Raw genomic sequence first — 15279 nt, 5'->3', positions numbered from 1 at the left:
TTGTTGTTAGTGTCTTGTAATGAATTGTATTTTTAAACACTATGCTATTAAGAGAAAATTATGTTGTTTCTAACGTTTCTTGTAGTTTATCCTGAGTGTCAGACTAGATTATAGGATCTCATATATGTTGTCGATATATAAGAAGGAATTTGGAGAGAACAATGAAAATGCTGAAACGTCTGCCAATGGCTCTCCAGATACGTTACTACCATCAGGTATCTCCTTTGTGACAATATTTACTCTTTGTATTTTATTTTCCTGAGAACTTGAAAGTACCTTTTGTAGTTTAAAACACAGTGGTGTTTCTATGAGACAAAAATGTAGAAATAATCTCCACAAATGACATGAAGGAACGGAGACAGAGCATTAAATAACTTGCCTAGAATGGCAGGGAAGATATTTGCTGTTACTTGGTTCTAAGGCCTTTGAATAGAGTTTCTTCTGTACTCTTCACAACTCTATGAGGTAGAGGTACTGTTTACTGTGCCGTTTTTTTAGATCAGAAAACCAAGGTCAGGGGGGTTTAAGTTGCTAAAGGTCATGAAAGTAGTGGAGCGGAGATTCCCCCTGAGGTCTCTCCAGCTCCAGAGTCTGAATCTTTTAGGCATTCTGCCATTTTGGTGAAAATCCAAGGAAAATTTTTCTGCCTGGGTCAAAGAGCAGTGGGACATGCAGCCGCTGAGAGGGAAGCTATTTTGTAGGAAGGCATTGCCCAACCCAGGAATAAAGACATGGCATTCCCCAAAGTTCTGAATGTGGTTGTTCATTTTCTTTTGTGTGTGTGTGTTTTTGCTTTGCAGGGTTATAAACTGGAACTATATGTCAATTTTCACACTTAAAAAGAATAAGAGTGAAGCTACTCTATCTTTGAGTGAAGGAGCATAACAATGAAAGAGAGGAAAATAATTGTAAAGATTTATAGAAAGTGCCTAATGAAATCTAAGAAATATAAAATTACCATTTTTCTGGATAGATCAGGCCAGTCATGGCAGGCTGGAAACTATGTCGTATTAAAGATTTAGCCAGTTAGGATTCTTCTTCCAGGGATAGGATTTGTACACAGATATAGAACTTTCTTCCAACTGCAACCACTGTGACAACGTCAGGAACTCTCTTCTTTGTCCATCAGTCACTTCGACAGGAATGACTCGGTGTTTGTAAGTGTGTAGTTAGAATGGATGCTGCACCAGATGTCCCTTTGTCTGACTCGGCACCATCCGAAAGATGGCATGCTTCTACAGAGTTCAGCTTGCCTAAGCGAGAAGTCACTTCTGGTACATTTGCAACAGTGTTGTTTTCATGCTTCCCAGAAGTGTAGAACCCCAAAGGGCTATTTTCGGGAATGATGCAGCAGAACCAGAAAGTCTTGTTGGCAGTTGCACTGACAGTAGCGTAAAAATTATTGGCTCTCAGAAGCCAGACTTCTGGAAACAGGAGCTCTAAGTGTCAGTAAAGGACGAGAGGGAAAGTCTAGGGGCACCCCCAGAAAACCAGTTCTCTCTGATTTTACCTGATCTCTTTCATTTGTTGTATTCCTAAGAGAGAGCTTTCTGGGAGAATTCTTTTTCTGTTTTTATATCTTGCTCTGTTTTCTTTCTATGCTTTGGAGATGAGAAATTTGTGTACTTATTATTTAAACATGTTATTTTAAAGGTATCTTCAAAATGTTAGTGGTGGGGATGGGTGAAGAATAATGACTGGTTCACATAAAAAAACAATTAAGTACCCTGTCCACAGGAAGAAGGGATGGAATTTTAGAAGTAAGCTTAGGTAGAAAGACCATGTTTGGAAGTGCCATATAGTAACAGCATGCATTATAGGTATGTTTTGATTCTTTTAAAAACATTATCCTTCCACGGCCTCACCCATTTAAATTGTATGTAGTATGTGTGTATATGTGTGTGTGTTTGTAGTTGATGCATTTATATACATGCTTATATAGATGAGGCAATGTTGTAAATGGTGATTTCTGATCTTTTAAGTATATCTTTGACTATAGCAATATATATTTAAAAATGTAAATGTCAATTTAATATATTGATATCTAAGTGGAACCATATTGTGACTCTTTAAACTGTTAATTGACTTTTGGTGCCATAGAGAAATTGGCATGGTGGCATGCTAATATTAATATAAATATCATGACTCCCGATTATGATGAGGTAAAGAATGGATTTTACCATTTATCTTTGCAGCTATTGTTCCTGATATAGATGAAATTGCAGCTCAGGCAGAAACTATGTTTGCTGGAAGGTATAGTAACATTTGTGTATCTTTATCTTGTGAATAAGATTTTACTTAGAATTTTATTGATACTTTGTTATTGTTCACTTCCCTATATCTATTTAATTTTAGATCCTTTATTGTTGCCAACATAAGAGAAGCTGATCATTTACTGTAGAAGAGAAAGCATAGCTTTTCTTTAGGTGAGGTAAAAAAAGGACAAGAGAGATGACATCAGTGTATTGAACTTTTCCCCGAATTCTTTGCTTTTCTTTCCTCAAATAATGACAGCCCACGACTGCCTTTTAACTGCCCTGATGTGAATATCGCTGCATCTTTCAAAACATTGCCTCCCTGAATCTGAGAAATTTGAGGCAAGAAAGTAACTTCTTTCAACATTATCTTCAACTTTATATGTGAGAAATAAATCTATTTTCTGCCAATTGGAAATATCTATAGTTAAAGAAAACGAAATGCCTCTGGCATGACTACCCTTTTCTGGTATCAGGAGCTCTGCCAGTTATTGTTTTTAAGTTTCTTTCTTTTTCAGAAATGAAACTAATAGCAGTCAAAATGAAAAGTAAAAATAAATAAATAAATAAAATGTCTAAGCTGCAAATTATTGATTTTCCAGGGTTCATTTTTATTACACATTTGCCATGAGAACCTAAACAAACTTCTATACTAAGCCTTTTGTTGCATTTTCTTTGGTTGACGAGACAAACAAGAATGAAGAATCAAGAAAAAATGAAGGGATTTTTGTCTCTAGTGAACATTTGGTTTAGCTTTGTTTTTGTATTGTTTTGCCAGTTGTGTTGTTGTTGCTGTTGTGTTTTCCTATTCAAGTATTTCATTATTCCTGAGAAGAGAGAATAAACCAGTGTGTGATTGTCACCTTAAGATAAATGGACCTTTTGTCCAGTGGAATCTCGCTCAGAGTTTGACTGTACCAAACACACAAGACTGCTCTGGTGATGGTTGTGTGCGTGTGTGTGCGCACACACTGTCCTTCCCCAGCGCCTCACCACCTGTCCTGGAGAGTTCTCTAGGGCTCTGGAGAAAGTCACTTGTTGGTGTACATCCAACCTAGTATATCTCCTCAATAATCACTTTTGGATTTATTTGGATTCTTGTTTTTATCTATGCCTAGGTGAGCAGACCAACTCATTCTGGTTTGACTGGTACTTTCCCAGAGCAAGCACTAAACGTTCCTCATCCTGGGAACCCCCTTGGTCTTGGACAAACAGGGACAGTTGGGTGACTCTGCTTTTATGGACAAACACAAGCTTTTCTTTGTGCTTTGTTTCCTTATCAGCTAGATGAGGAAAGAAAAGAGTAAAAAATTTCTTCCTTTTTACTTTCCAATTTGGGAAAAAAGTGATACAGCTTTAAGAACATGTACACAATTTTACCCATTTATGAGTAGATTTTATGTAAATATAAGTTATTTTAGGATTATTTTTGGTTTTACAGAAGGGAAAAAAATCCAGTTCAACTTGATGATGAAGGAGGCAGGACATTTTTACGAGTCCTCATTCATCTGATCATGCATGACTACCCTCCTTTGCTGTCAGGAGCCCTGCAGCTACTGTTCAAGCATTTCAGCCAGAGAGCAGAAGTTTTACAGGCATTTAAACAGGTAAGATTGGTAGCCCTCGATGGTTCCATAGCAGAAACTCTGAAAATGTTGTTTATATCATGCAACCTGACTTCATGGTTGCAGAGTTAATGAGACTGTGCGGCTCTTCCTGGGGACACTTTCTATTTTTAAAGACAGATATGGCCTTGTCTTATGCCAAGACATGATCTGCTTTAGAGAGAGTTCCCCACAAGTGATTTTCAGTTAGTATCTTTAATGTAAATGACAGGCAGTAAGATTTAGGAAGGTACTAGGGGATAATACCCATATTAGGAATTTTGTTGCCGCTGCTCTTATTTTGATCCCAAATCTTACTGGTAGATTTGGGTAGGACAAGCAGTAATGCTGAAATCAATGTTTTGTGATTGAAAAATGTATAAATCCAAAGGAAAGGAACTGTTAAGGATCTAATCTTTGTCTTCTTTGAATAAGACGTCGTTCTTGAGGCTGTTAATGAAGAATACCTAAGTGCTTACGTGTATTGCACTAAAATTTATTTTATTTAATAGGGCATTGGTCTCCATTAGGAAGTTTTCCAAGAATATGTTAAAAATATGAAATAATTAAGAGGACTATTATATAAATACATATAATTATGCATATATTTGTATATGTCATATATAGAAATTAAAATAAAAGTTTATATCATGAAGTTTAGATTGTATCTATCAATAATTTTCTTCCACTTATTTTTATGTTTCTCCCTTTTCAAACAGATAGTGTCTCAGAAAAAATTAACTTTAGCAGTGATATTAGAGTTAGGGTATCTTTTATTTTAAATTACTCTTTAGTGCTTTGAAAAGCTTTGCTAAGGCTTACTTTTTTTAAAAAAATAGTTCTTCATAGCATATGAATATATTGTGTGGAGTTCACAGTACTTCCAGGTAAGTTTTCATGGTCAATTTACATCTAAAATATTAATAAATATTCTAGAAATATTAAACTGCAACTAAGAGACAGGTATGTTAAAATACTTGGGATTTTAGACATAAATGAAATAGTAATACAGCAAGTTCCGAAAGTAAGTTAAGGATTGAAATTCTTCTGTTTTCAGGTGCAGTTGTTGGTGTCCAATCAAGATGTAGATAACTACAAGCAAATCAAGGCAGATCTAGACCAGCTTCGACTAACTGTAGAGAAATCTGAGTTATGGGTTGAGAAGAGCAGCAACTATGAGAATGGAGAAATGGGTGAAAATCAAGTAAAAGGTGGTGAAGAGCCAATTGAGGTTTGTTTGCAAGATCTATTTTGAAGTAATCCAAACAATAACTTTTAAATCATGTGCACTACAGTCAAAATTGTTTATAAAGAAAAGTTTTGTTCTGAGTCACCGGCATAAAATTTTCAGTCGTCAAGTCAATCAACTCCATAAACCTGTACTTTGGTTATTCTTGTCAATTGCTGCCACTTCTTACCTCATCTACCTACTTTTTCACTCTTTCTCCTTTCTACTGCAAATCCTATAATCCAGGAATCAGGACAATAAGAGGCAGAGAAATGGAGAAAAAAGGAATGGGTCCTAAGCCTAGACCTGTAAAAAGAAGTGAATTTTTCTTGTCACCCTTCACTGTGCTTTGTATTGCCAACCTGTAAATCATTCCTTTCATTATTGCACATACTTATACAATATTTAAAAATACCTAAATGGAAGGACAATATACTTTATTGCAGTATGAAAATACCAGAAATCTCTGTTTGATCTAAAGAATGGTAAGATGGTCATCATAAGTCTTCCGTTATATTGGTTTTAGTTTTCAGTGGGTTAATTAGTTGCTGTTTTCCATTTCACTAAATAGTAAATAACCATTTAAAAATTTTTAAGCAGTGTTTTAGTGGTAATACTTAGATAAGCAGACCAGTGCCAACGTTGTAATTGATAATATATTAAGTTACTTAAATGTGTATCTAGTGTTTTATTCAGTTGTTTTTTAATCTGCAGGAATGTGGACTATTAGAGGGGTTTACCTACCTGAACTGTTCTCTTTGTTGGAATGCCCAGAATATTTTGTAGTGGAGGGTGATGATAGAGTAGGAGATAATTAGTCACCAAAATGCTGAAAAGTTCCAAAGGGAAGTTCAACTGGTGGCTTACTGCTTCTACTTATCTCAGGAGTAATTACCACTAATCTATGCAAAATCTTTTACTTACTCTTTCTAACTCAGATCTTTTTGTTGATAAGTTCCAGGCTTTTTAATATAAGATTGCACTTTCTGATAGAATATTTAAACATATTAAGAGATATATTATGCCTTCACAAGTTTAGAATACCTCTTCTTTTTGCAAATACATATTTGCACATATTTTAGAGAATAAATATAATGCTGCTTCCCCTTTCAGAACATTTCATTTTTTAAAAAATAGAGAATAGCTCTAAACCTTAGGAAAATGCATTATGCTCTGTGAAAGTTTGCAAAAAAAAAAAAAAATCACCTAAGAGTATAGATGAGATGTTCCATGAAGAATGTTAGTCACCAGTCTACAGTTCAAGTTCTGAGTCACTGAGAGAAAGTGGAGAAAAGAACTTGTATCATAGTGTATACCCAGGGCATCCTCTGGGCAGTTTAATAAACAGTTTGCATTGACGTAAGAAAGAAGATGCATAAGTCGTCTGATTGAGGATGTCTTAAAGATAAAACTGCGTTAATATGGGTTATAAAACTATTTTTCTGGGGACTTCAGATGAATAGAAGCCAATGAAACTGGAATTTATTTATTTATTTATTTGTTGAGTTCACGATTTATCAGTTCAGGAAATGGTAATTTTAGGGGCTTCAAGCAGGAAGTGATTTAATATAAGGAATTAAATTTTTGGAAAGTCTAGAGGAGTACAGTTTGGAGGCTGCCCCTGGACTATTGATTTCAAGGTCAAACAATCATAACTACAATTCAGAGGGCGAGAAGCTGCTTTAGCTGCTGCCAACACTACTGCTGCCACCACCACTGATCACACCTTAAAAGCATGTGACTAGACAATGGAACACTCATATCTATTGGGATTTGCTTTTCACCCCTCACAGCCACAGGAAGATGGCCTTGAATGGATAGGGTGTTAAGAGCATGGGTTTTGGAGTCAGACACTGCAGAATTTGCCATTAAGCATGTGTGTGACTTTAGGCCACTTATTTTAATTCTCTAAGTTTTATTTTTATTGTCTGTTCCATGGACATAATAATAGTAACTTAGCTCATAGGATTACTGTGAAAATTAAGTGATCACACTCTGTGCTCATGGCATGTCAGTTACTATGGCTTCAGTGGGAGAATATAAGCAATAAGGTGACATTATTTACATACAAGTCAAGAAGTAAGGCTCCAACTTGAATTAATTTATTGTCTCAATGCGGTCATCATGGACCAATGGATTTAATTCTGAGACTGATCTTTCTCGTGGTTGCGTCATGACAGCAGCATCCTAGACATCATACCTCTGCATAACACCACTAAGAAAGAATATCTAGGCCTTTCTGGTCCCCTGATGTTTGGGATAAAGAATACCTTTTCCAGGCATCCCTCAGTAGATTCTGTCTTGTATCTCCTTGGCCAAAGCAAGGCCACATATTTACCTCTAAACCAATGGACTATATGATTTGTTTAGGCTAAATAAAAGATGGTCCTCAAGCTAGGATACCCTCCGCTAAGTTACATGGGAGAAAGAAAGATGGCAGAACAAAATCAGAATCTGCTAGCAAGGAAGAACGAAGAAAGAATGTTGGTTACAACCAACAGTGTCTGCCAAAGTCAGCAGTCAGTGAATGTTTATTATGGTTATTATTGTTTCTTATGTGAAACATATTGTGCTGTTTACTATGATGGATCTGGAATTATGAAATCTTAGAGTTAAAAGATGCTTGTAGAGCTATCAAGTCCAATTCCTATGTGATATTTATCTTCTCTCTAAATAGCTCACCTAAGTGAGATATTTCTTAAAACAAAATAAACTTCCATGATGGGAAATTCACTACCTCCTGATGTAGCACATTCTATTGAAAATAATGTGCATACAGCATGAGAAATAGAGTATTTCCATTGAGAAGTTCCTGTGGTGCCTCCCTGTGTCCCAGAGAAAACCATTATCATGAGTTTATGTTAGTAATTTTCTTGCTTTTCTTAATGGTGTCTGTATTTCTAAAACATAAGAAATATATGAAAAATATTTCATTTAGTCTGTTTTATATATGTTTTTGTCTTCCATCCTTATTGATGTATAGCTGCAATGCATTCATTTTTCTCTAATATATATTACATTGAATGCACATGTTTATCTAATTAATTGTAGACAGACATTTTCATTCTTTACAGTTCTAGTAATTTAAAAGAAAATTTGCTACCAAAAGCAATGCTACCTTAAAAACTTTTGTAGGTCACCTGATGCACAAGTTTAAGTGATTCTTCAGGGTATACATTTGTGTGAAAAACATCTAGGGTATTCACCTTTACCCAATAATGCCTGTTGTCTTCTAAAAACCAAGTGGCACTCAGTTCAGCAGTATATGAGACTTCTCGTAGCTCCCCAGCCTTATGACTGCTGGTTTTCTCACTTTTCCATTTTTGATAATTGGGTGTGTTTTATATATTATCTCTGTTGGGATTTTAATTTCCTGAATTACTTGTGAGGTTGAGCATATTTTTATATGTTTATTGGTCATTTCACTTCCTATTCCAGTTCAGATTAAGCTAAATTCTGTATGGGTAGGTAGTTAGGTCCAACCAATTCATGTGTACCTACTACTAAGGTTAAAAATATGGTGATGATGGGGCTGGCCCCGTGGCCGAGTGGTTAAGTTCGCGCGCTCCGCTGCAGGCGGCCCAGTGTTTCGTCGGTTCGAATCCTGGGCGCGGACATGGCACTGCTCGTCAGACCACGCTGAGGCAGCGTCCCACATGCCACAACTAGAGGAACCCACAACGAAGAATACACAACTATGTACCGGGGGGCTTTGGGGAGAAAAAGGAAAAAATAAAAATCTTTAAAAAAAAAAAAAAATATGGTGATGAAGACAATCTTTTATCTATTCTTTCTTTTTTTCTTGGTTTATAGTGTTGGGAAGATTCTCCAGTACAATGTTGGATAGATGTGGTGATGATGGACATCTTTGTCTTGCTTCTGATTTTAAAGGGAATGATCTTAATATTTCACTACTGAACATAATGTTTGTTGTACACTTTTTGATACTCTTTATCAATTGAAGAAATTCCTTTCTATTCCTAGTTTCCTTTTTTTTAACCATAAATTGTTATTGACTTCAATTAAATGCAGTTTATGTGTATATCAAGATTGTTGCTTTTCCAACAAAATGGCAATAAGTATATATTTATCAATAGCTACTTTAAATGTCAGTGGACTAAATGCTCCAGTCAAAGGCATAGGGTGGCAGATTGGATAATAAAACAAGACCCATATATATGCTGCATACAAGAGACACACTTGAGACCTAAAAACACTCACAAACTGAAAGTGAAGGGATGGAAAAAGATACTCTATGAAAATGGCAAGGAAAAGAAAGCTGGGGTAATAATACTTATATCAGACAAAATAGACTTTAAAACAAAAACTGTAACGAGACAGAGAAGGGCACTACAAACTACATAAGGGAACAATCCAACAAGAGGAGATAACACTTAGAAATATCTATGCACCCAACATAGGAGCACCTAAATATATAAAGCAATTATTAACAGACATAAAAGGAGAAATAGACAGTAACACAGTAAGAGTAGAGGACTTTAACACTCCACTTACACCAATGGATAGATCATCCAAACACAAGATCAATAAGGAAACATTGGCCTTAAATGACACATTTGACCAGATGGACTTAGTGGATATATATAGAACATTCCATCCAAAACAGGCAGAATACACATTCTTTTCAAATGCACATGGAACATTCTCCAGGATTGATCACATATTAAGCCACAAAACAAGTATCAATAAATTTAAGAAGATTGAAATAATACCAGGCATCTTTTCTGACCACAGAGGTATGAAACTGGAAATCAACTACAGGAAGAAAATCAGAAAAGCCACAAAGATATAGAGATTAAACACAATGCTACTGAACAACGATTTGGGCCAATGAAGAAATCAAAGGAGGAATAAAAAAATACGTGGAGATAAATGAAAATGAAAATACAATAAGCCAAAATCTATGGGATACAGCAAAAGCAATTATAAGAGGGAATTTTGTAGCAATACAGGTCTACCTCAACAAACAAGAAAAATTCCAAATAAACAATCTAACAGTGCACCTAAAAGAAGTGGGAAAAGAAGAACAAATAAAGCCCAAAATCAGTAGAAGGAAGGAAATAATAAAAGTCAGAGCAGAAATAAATGAAATAAAGACTAAAAACAAAAAAAAAATAGAAAAGTGTCACTGAAACCAAGAGCTTGTTCTTTGAAAAGATAAAGAAAATGACAAACCTTTGGCTAGACTCACCAAGAAAAAAAGAGAGAAGGCTCAAATAAATAAAATCAGAAATGAAAGAGGAGAAATTACATTGGATACCTTAGAAATACAAAAGATTATAAGAGAATGCTATGAAAAGCTATATGCCAACAAATTGGATAATCTAGAAGAAATGGATAAATTCTTAGACATACAACCTTCCAAAACTGAATCAATAAGAAATAGAGAATTTGAATAGACCAGTCACCACTAAGGAGATCAAAACAGTACTCAAAAACCTCCCCACAAATAAAAGTCCAGGACCAGATGGCTTCCCTGATGAATTCTACCAAACTTTCAAAGAAGACTTAATACCTATCCTTCTCAAAATCTTCCAAAAAATTGAAGAGTGGGGGAGGTTTCCTAACTCATTCTACAAAGCCAATATTACCCTGATACCAAAACCAGACAAGGACAACACAAAAAAAGAAAATCACAGGCCAATATCACTGATGAACATTGATGCAAAATTATCCTCAACAAAATACTATCAAATCAAATACGACGATACATGAAAAAGATCATACACCATGCCAAGTGAGATTTATTCCAGGGGTGCAAGGATGGTTCAACATCTGCAAATCAATCAATGTGATACACCACATTAGCAAAATGAAGAATAAAGATCACATGATCATCTCAATAGATGCAGAGAAAGCATTTGAAAAGATACAGCACTCACTTATGATAGAAACTCTGAATAAAATGGGTAAAAAGGAAAGTAGCTCAACATAATAAAGGCCATATATAACAAACCCACAGCTAATGTCATTCTCATTGGAGAAAAACTGAAAGCTATCCCTCTAAGAAAAGGAATGAGATAAGGATGCCTGCTTTCACCACTCTTATTTAGCATAGTATTGGAAGTCTTAGCCAGAGCAATCAGGCAAGAAAAAGAAATAAAAGGGATCAAAATTGGAAAGGAAGAAGTGAAAATGTCACTATTTGCAGATGACATGATTTTATATATAGAAAACCCTAAAGAATCCATCCATTGAAAATCTTTTAGAAATAATAAATGAATACAGTCAAGTTGCAGGATACAAATTCAACATACACAATTCAGTTGCATTTCTATACACTAACAACGAAGTAGCAGAAAGAGAAATTAAGAATAAAATCCCATTTACAATTGCAACAAAAAGAGTAAAATATCTATTCATAAACTTAACCAAAGAGGTGAAAGATCTGTACACTGAAAACTATAAAATATTGCTGAAAGAAATCAAAGAAGACACAAAGAAATGGAAAGATATTCTGTGCTCTTGGATTGGAAGAATTGACGTAGTTAAATGTCCATACTTCTTAAAGCAATCTACAGATTCAGTGCAATCCCTATCAAAGTTCCAACAACATTTTTCACGGAAATAGAACCAAGAATTCTAAAATGTATATGGAACAACAAAAGACCCCAAATAGCCAAAGGAATCCTGAGAAAAAAGATCAAAGCTGGAGGTATCACACTCTCTGATTTCAAAATATACTACAAACCTGTAGTAACCAAAACAGCATGGTACAGGCACAAAAACAGACACACAGATCAATGGAACAGAATCGAGAGCCCAGAAGTAAACCCACACACCTGTGGACAGGTAATTTTTGACAGAGGAGCCAACAGTATACAGTGGAGAAAGGAAAGTGTCTTCAATAAATGATATTGGGAAAACTGTACAGCCACATGCAAAAGAATGAAACTAGACCACTGTCTTACACCATACACAAAAATTAACTCAAAATGGATTAAGACTTGAATGTAAGACCTGGAGCCATTAAGCTTCTAAAAGAAAACATAGACAGTATACTTTTCAACCTTGGTCTTAGTGGCATATTTTCAGGTACCATGTCTGACCAGGCAAGGGAAACAATAGAAAAAATAAACAAATGGGGGTACATCAAACTAAAAAGCTTCTGCACAGCAAAGGAAACCATCAACAAAACGAAAATACAACTGAACACCTGGGAGAAGATATTTGCAAACTATATATCTGATAAGGGGTTAATATCCAAAATATATAAAGAACTCATACATCCCAACAACAACAAAACTATTAACCCAATTAAAAAATGGGCAAAAGATCTGAACAGGCATTTCTCCAGAGAAGATATACAGATGACCAAAGGCACATGAAAAGATGTTCAGCATCAGTAAGTATCAGACAAATGCAAATCAAAACTACAATGAGATATAATCTCACTCTAGTCAGAATGGCTATAATTAACAAGACAGGAAACAACAGGTATTGGAGAGGATGTGGAGAGAAGGTAACCCTCATATACTGCTAATGGGAGTGCAAACTGGTGCAGCCATTGTGGAAAACAGTATGGAGATTCCTCAAAAAGTTAAGAATATATCTACCATATGATCCAGTTATTCCACTGTTGGGTATTTATCCAAAGAAGATGAAAACATGAATGCATAAAGATATATGCACTCCTATATTCATTGCAGCATTATTCACAATAGCCAAGACTTGGAAACAACCTAAGTGCCCATCAAGGGACGAATGGATAAAGAAGATGTGGTATATATACACAATGGAATACTACTCAGCTATAAGAAAGGATGAAATTTGGCCATTTGTGACAACATGGATGGAGTTTGAGGGCGTTATGCTAAGTGAAATAAGTCAGAGGGAGCAAGTCAAATACCATATGATCTCACTCATAAGTAGAAGATAAAAACAATGACAAACACATAGAAACAGAGATTGGATTGGTGGTTACTAGAGGGGAAGGGAGGAGGGAGTCGGGTGAAAGGGGTCATTAGGCACATGTGTATGGTGATGGATTATTGGGTGGTGAACATGTTGTAATTTACACAGAAATCAAAATATATAATGATGTACACCTGACATTTATATAATGTTATAAACCACTGTTACTGCAATAAAAAAAAACAAAAGATTAAAAAAAGTAAAAAACCAATTTATTGCTACTATTAGTCCCAGTTTCAGATGAATAAATGAGAGATTAGTGAAGTTCCATAACTTATTCATAAGGGGCAGAGCCGAGACATGAACCCTTGGTTTTAATGACTAAACTATACTGCAAATTTGTCAACTAATAAAGATCACTTTGGTTAAACATCCAAAACAAACAAACAAAAAGCCAACATTGTTACTTTTCTTTAATCCTAATCTGCTAATTTTGATAACATGAATCATAAATAGAGCTTCTACCATAGTAACTTTGCATTCTAGAATAAATAGATCTTGCTGTATTTTTTACACTGCTAGATCCACTTTGCTAATACTTTTGTTTAGGATTTTACATCTGTGTCGTCAGTGAGATTGGTCTGTAATTTTCCTTTCTTTTACTGCTCCTGGCAAGTGTTGGTATCAAGGTTAGACTAATCCTATAATAAAATGAGTTGCAGAATTTTCCCCTTTCTTTTCATAAGATTGGAATTATCTGTTCCATGAATATTTGATAAAACCTACGTGTAAATCTGCCTGGGCCTTGGATTTAGTTTGTGGAAAGATTTTAATTGCTGATTACTTTTTTTTGACGGTTATAAATTCATTCAAATTTTTTTTTTTTGGTTCAGTTTGTTGTATATTTTTCTAGCCATATACTTAAGTTTTCAAATTTAATGGCATAAATTTGTTCATATTTTTCATTATGTTTGTAAATTTCTACTATTTCTGTAGCTTCATTTTCATTCACTCCTTTTTCATTTTTGATGTTGTTTACTTATGTCTCTCCTTTGTTCTCTCTTTTTTTTTCCCGAGGAAGATTAGCCCTGAGCTAACATCTGCCAGTCCTCCTCTTTCTTCTGAGGAAGACTGGCCTTGAGCTAACATCTGTGCCCATCTTCCTCTACTTTCTATGTGGGATGCCTACCACAGGCATGCCATGCAGTGCCATGTCTGCACCCGGGATCCGAACCAGTGAACCCAAGGCCACCAAAGTTGAACGTGGGCACTTAACCACTGCACCACTGGGTCAGCCCCCTCTCTTCTTTTTTCTAGCGCAGTCTTACCAGAGTTGTATGTTATTGTGTTCATCCTTTTTAAAGAACCTACTTTTGGCTTTGTTAAGCTTCTGGATTTGTTTGCTTCTGGATTTGTTTGCTATTTTATTATATTTATTCTACTATTCTCTTTATATGTTGACATACTTTTCAGACAAAAAAAATTAATAGTATAATTTCCTTCTAAGGGGCTGCATTCCACAAATTTTGACAAATGATATTTTTATTATTGTTCAATATTAGATATTAAAAAATTTCCATTATGATTTCTTTTTTGGCCCAGAATTTCTTGGAAGTCAGTTTTTAAATTTCCAAATGTATGGGCAAAATTTACCTTTTTTTGTCATTGAATTTTTAATTGACTTGTGGCCAGAGAATGTGGTTATGATGATATCAGTTCTCCAGAATTGGTTGAGATTTGCTTTATATCATCAGGTTTTGTAAATATTTCCTGTGGACATGAGAAGAATGTGAATGAATGTCATATTCCTTAGATGTGGCTAGCAAATCAAGCTTATTAATTATGCTTAAGTCATCTATCTACTTATTAGCATTTTTGTTTTCTTTCTTTATTTAATTTAAAACAATTCTTGTTTGCTTGACCTATCAATAATTGAGAGAGATTTGTTGACATTTCCTACTACAGTGGTAGGTTTATCAGCTTTCCCCTGTAGTTCTATTAATTTTTGCTTTATGTGTTTAATGGTATATTATTAGATGCCTATAAATTTAAAGTTATTTCTTACGAGGAACCAAAAAATTTTATCAGTTGAGAGTTATTTTCTCCCACTTCTGATGATGTTATTCCATGTCGTCTTGCTCTCGCTGCTGTTGAGAAGTTTGCTGTTTGTTGAATAGTGGTGCTTTGATTCTGAAACTGATCAAATGTATGTTAAACCTTATTATTGGCTTCATATCTATTAGTTTCTTTTTCATATTTTCCATACCTGGCACTTTGTACTGAATTTGAATTAATTACTCATCTGAGCCTCTCTTTG

At 35.0% G+C, this 15279-nt stretch overlaps 1 protein-coding gene across 3 annotated transcripts in view; it reads left to right on the top strand.

The window, feature by feature from the left end:
• ITPR2 (inositol 1,4,5-trisphosphate receptor type 2) overlaps positions 1–15279 on the top strand; it is a 465227-nt gene that overhangs the window by 175326 nt on the left and 274622 nt on the right. For all 3 annotated transcript variants that reach the window (XM_070494990.1, XM_070494989.1, XM_070494991.1), the window contains 4 exons: positions 86–215; positions 2196–2253; positions 3697–3862; positions 4917–5090. In XM_070494990.1, coding sequence (XP_070351091.1) covers positions 86–215; positions 2196–2253; positions 3697–3862; positions 4917–5090 — 528 coding nt within the window. The remainder of the gene's footprint in view (positions 1–85; positions 216–2195; positions 2254–3696; positions 3863–4916; positions 5091–15279) is intronic.

Source organism: Equus asinus, chromosome 22 (genome assembly GCF_041296235.1).
Source record: "Equus asinus isolate D_3611 breed Donkey chromosome 22, EquAss-T2T_v2, whole genome shotgun sequence".
Classification (NCBI taxonomy): Eukaryota; Metazoa; Chordata; class Mammalia; order Perissodactyla; family Equidae; genus Equus; species Equus asinus.
Note: the sequence above shows the minus strand (reverse complement) of the source record. Positions and strands in the feature narration are given on the sequence as shown.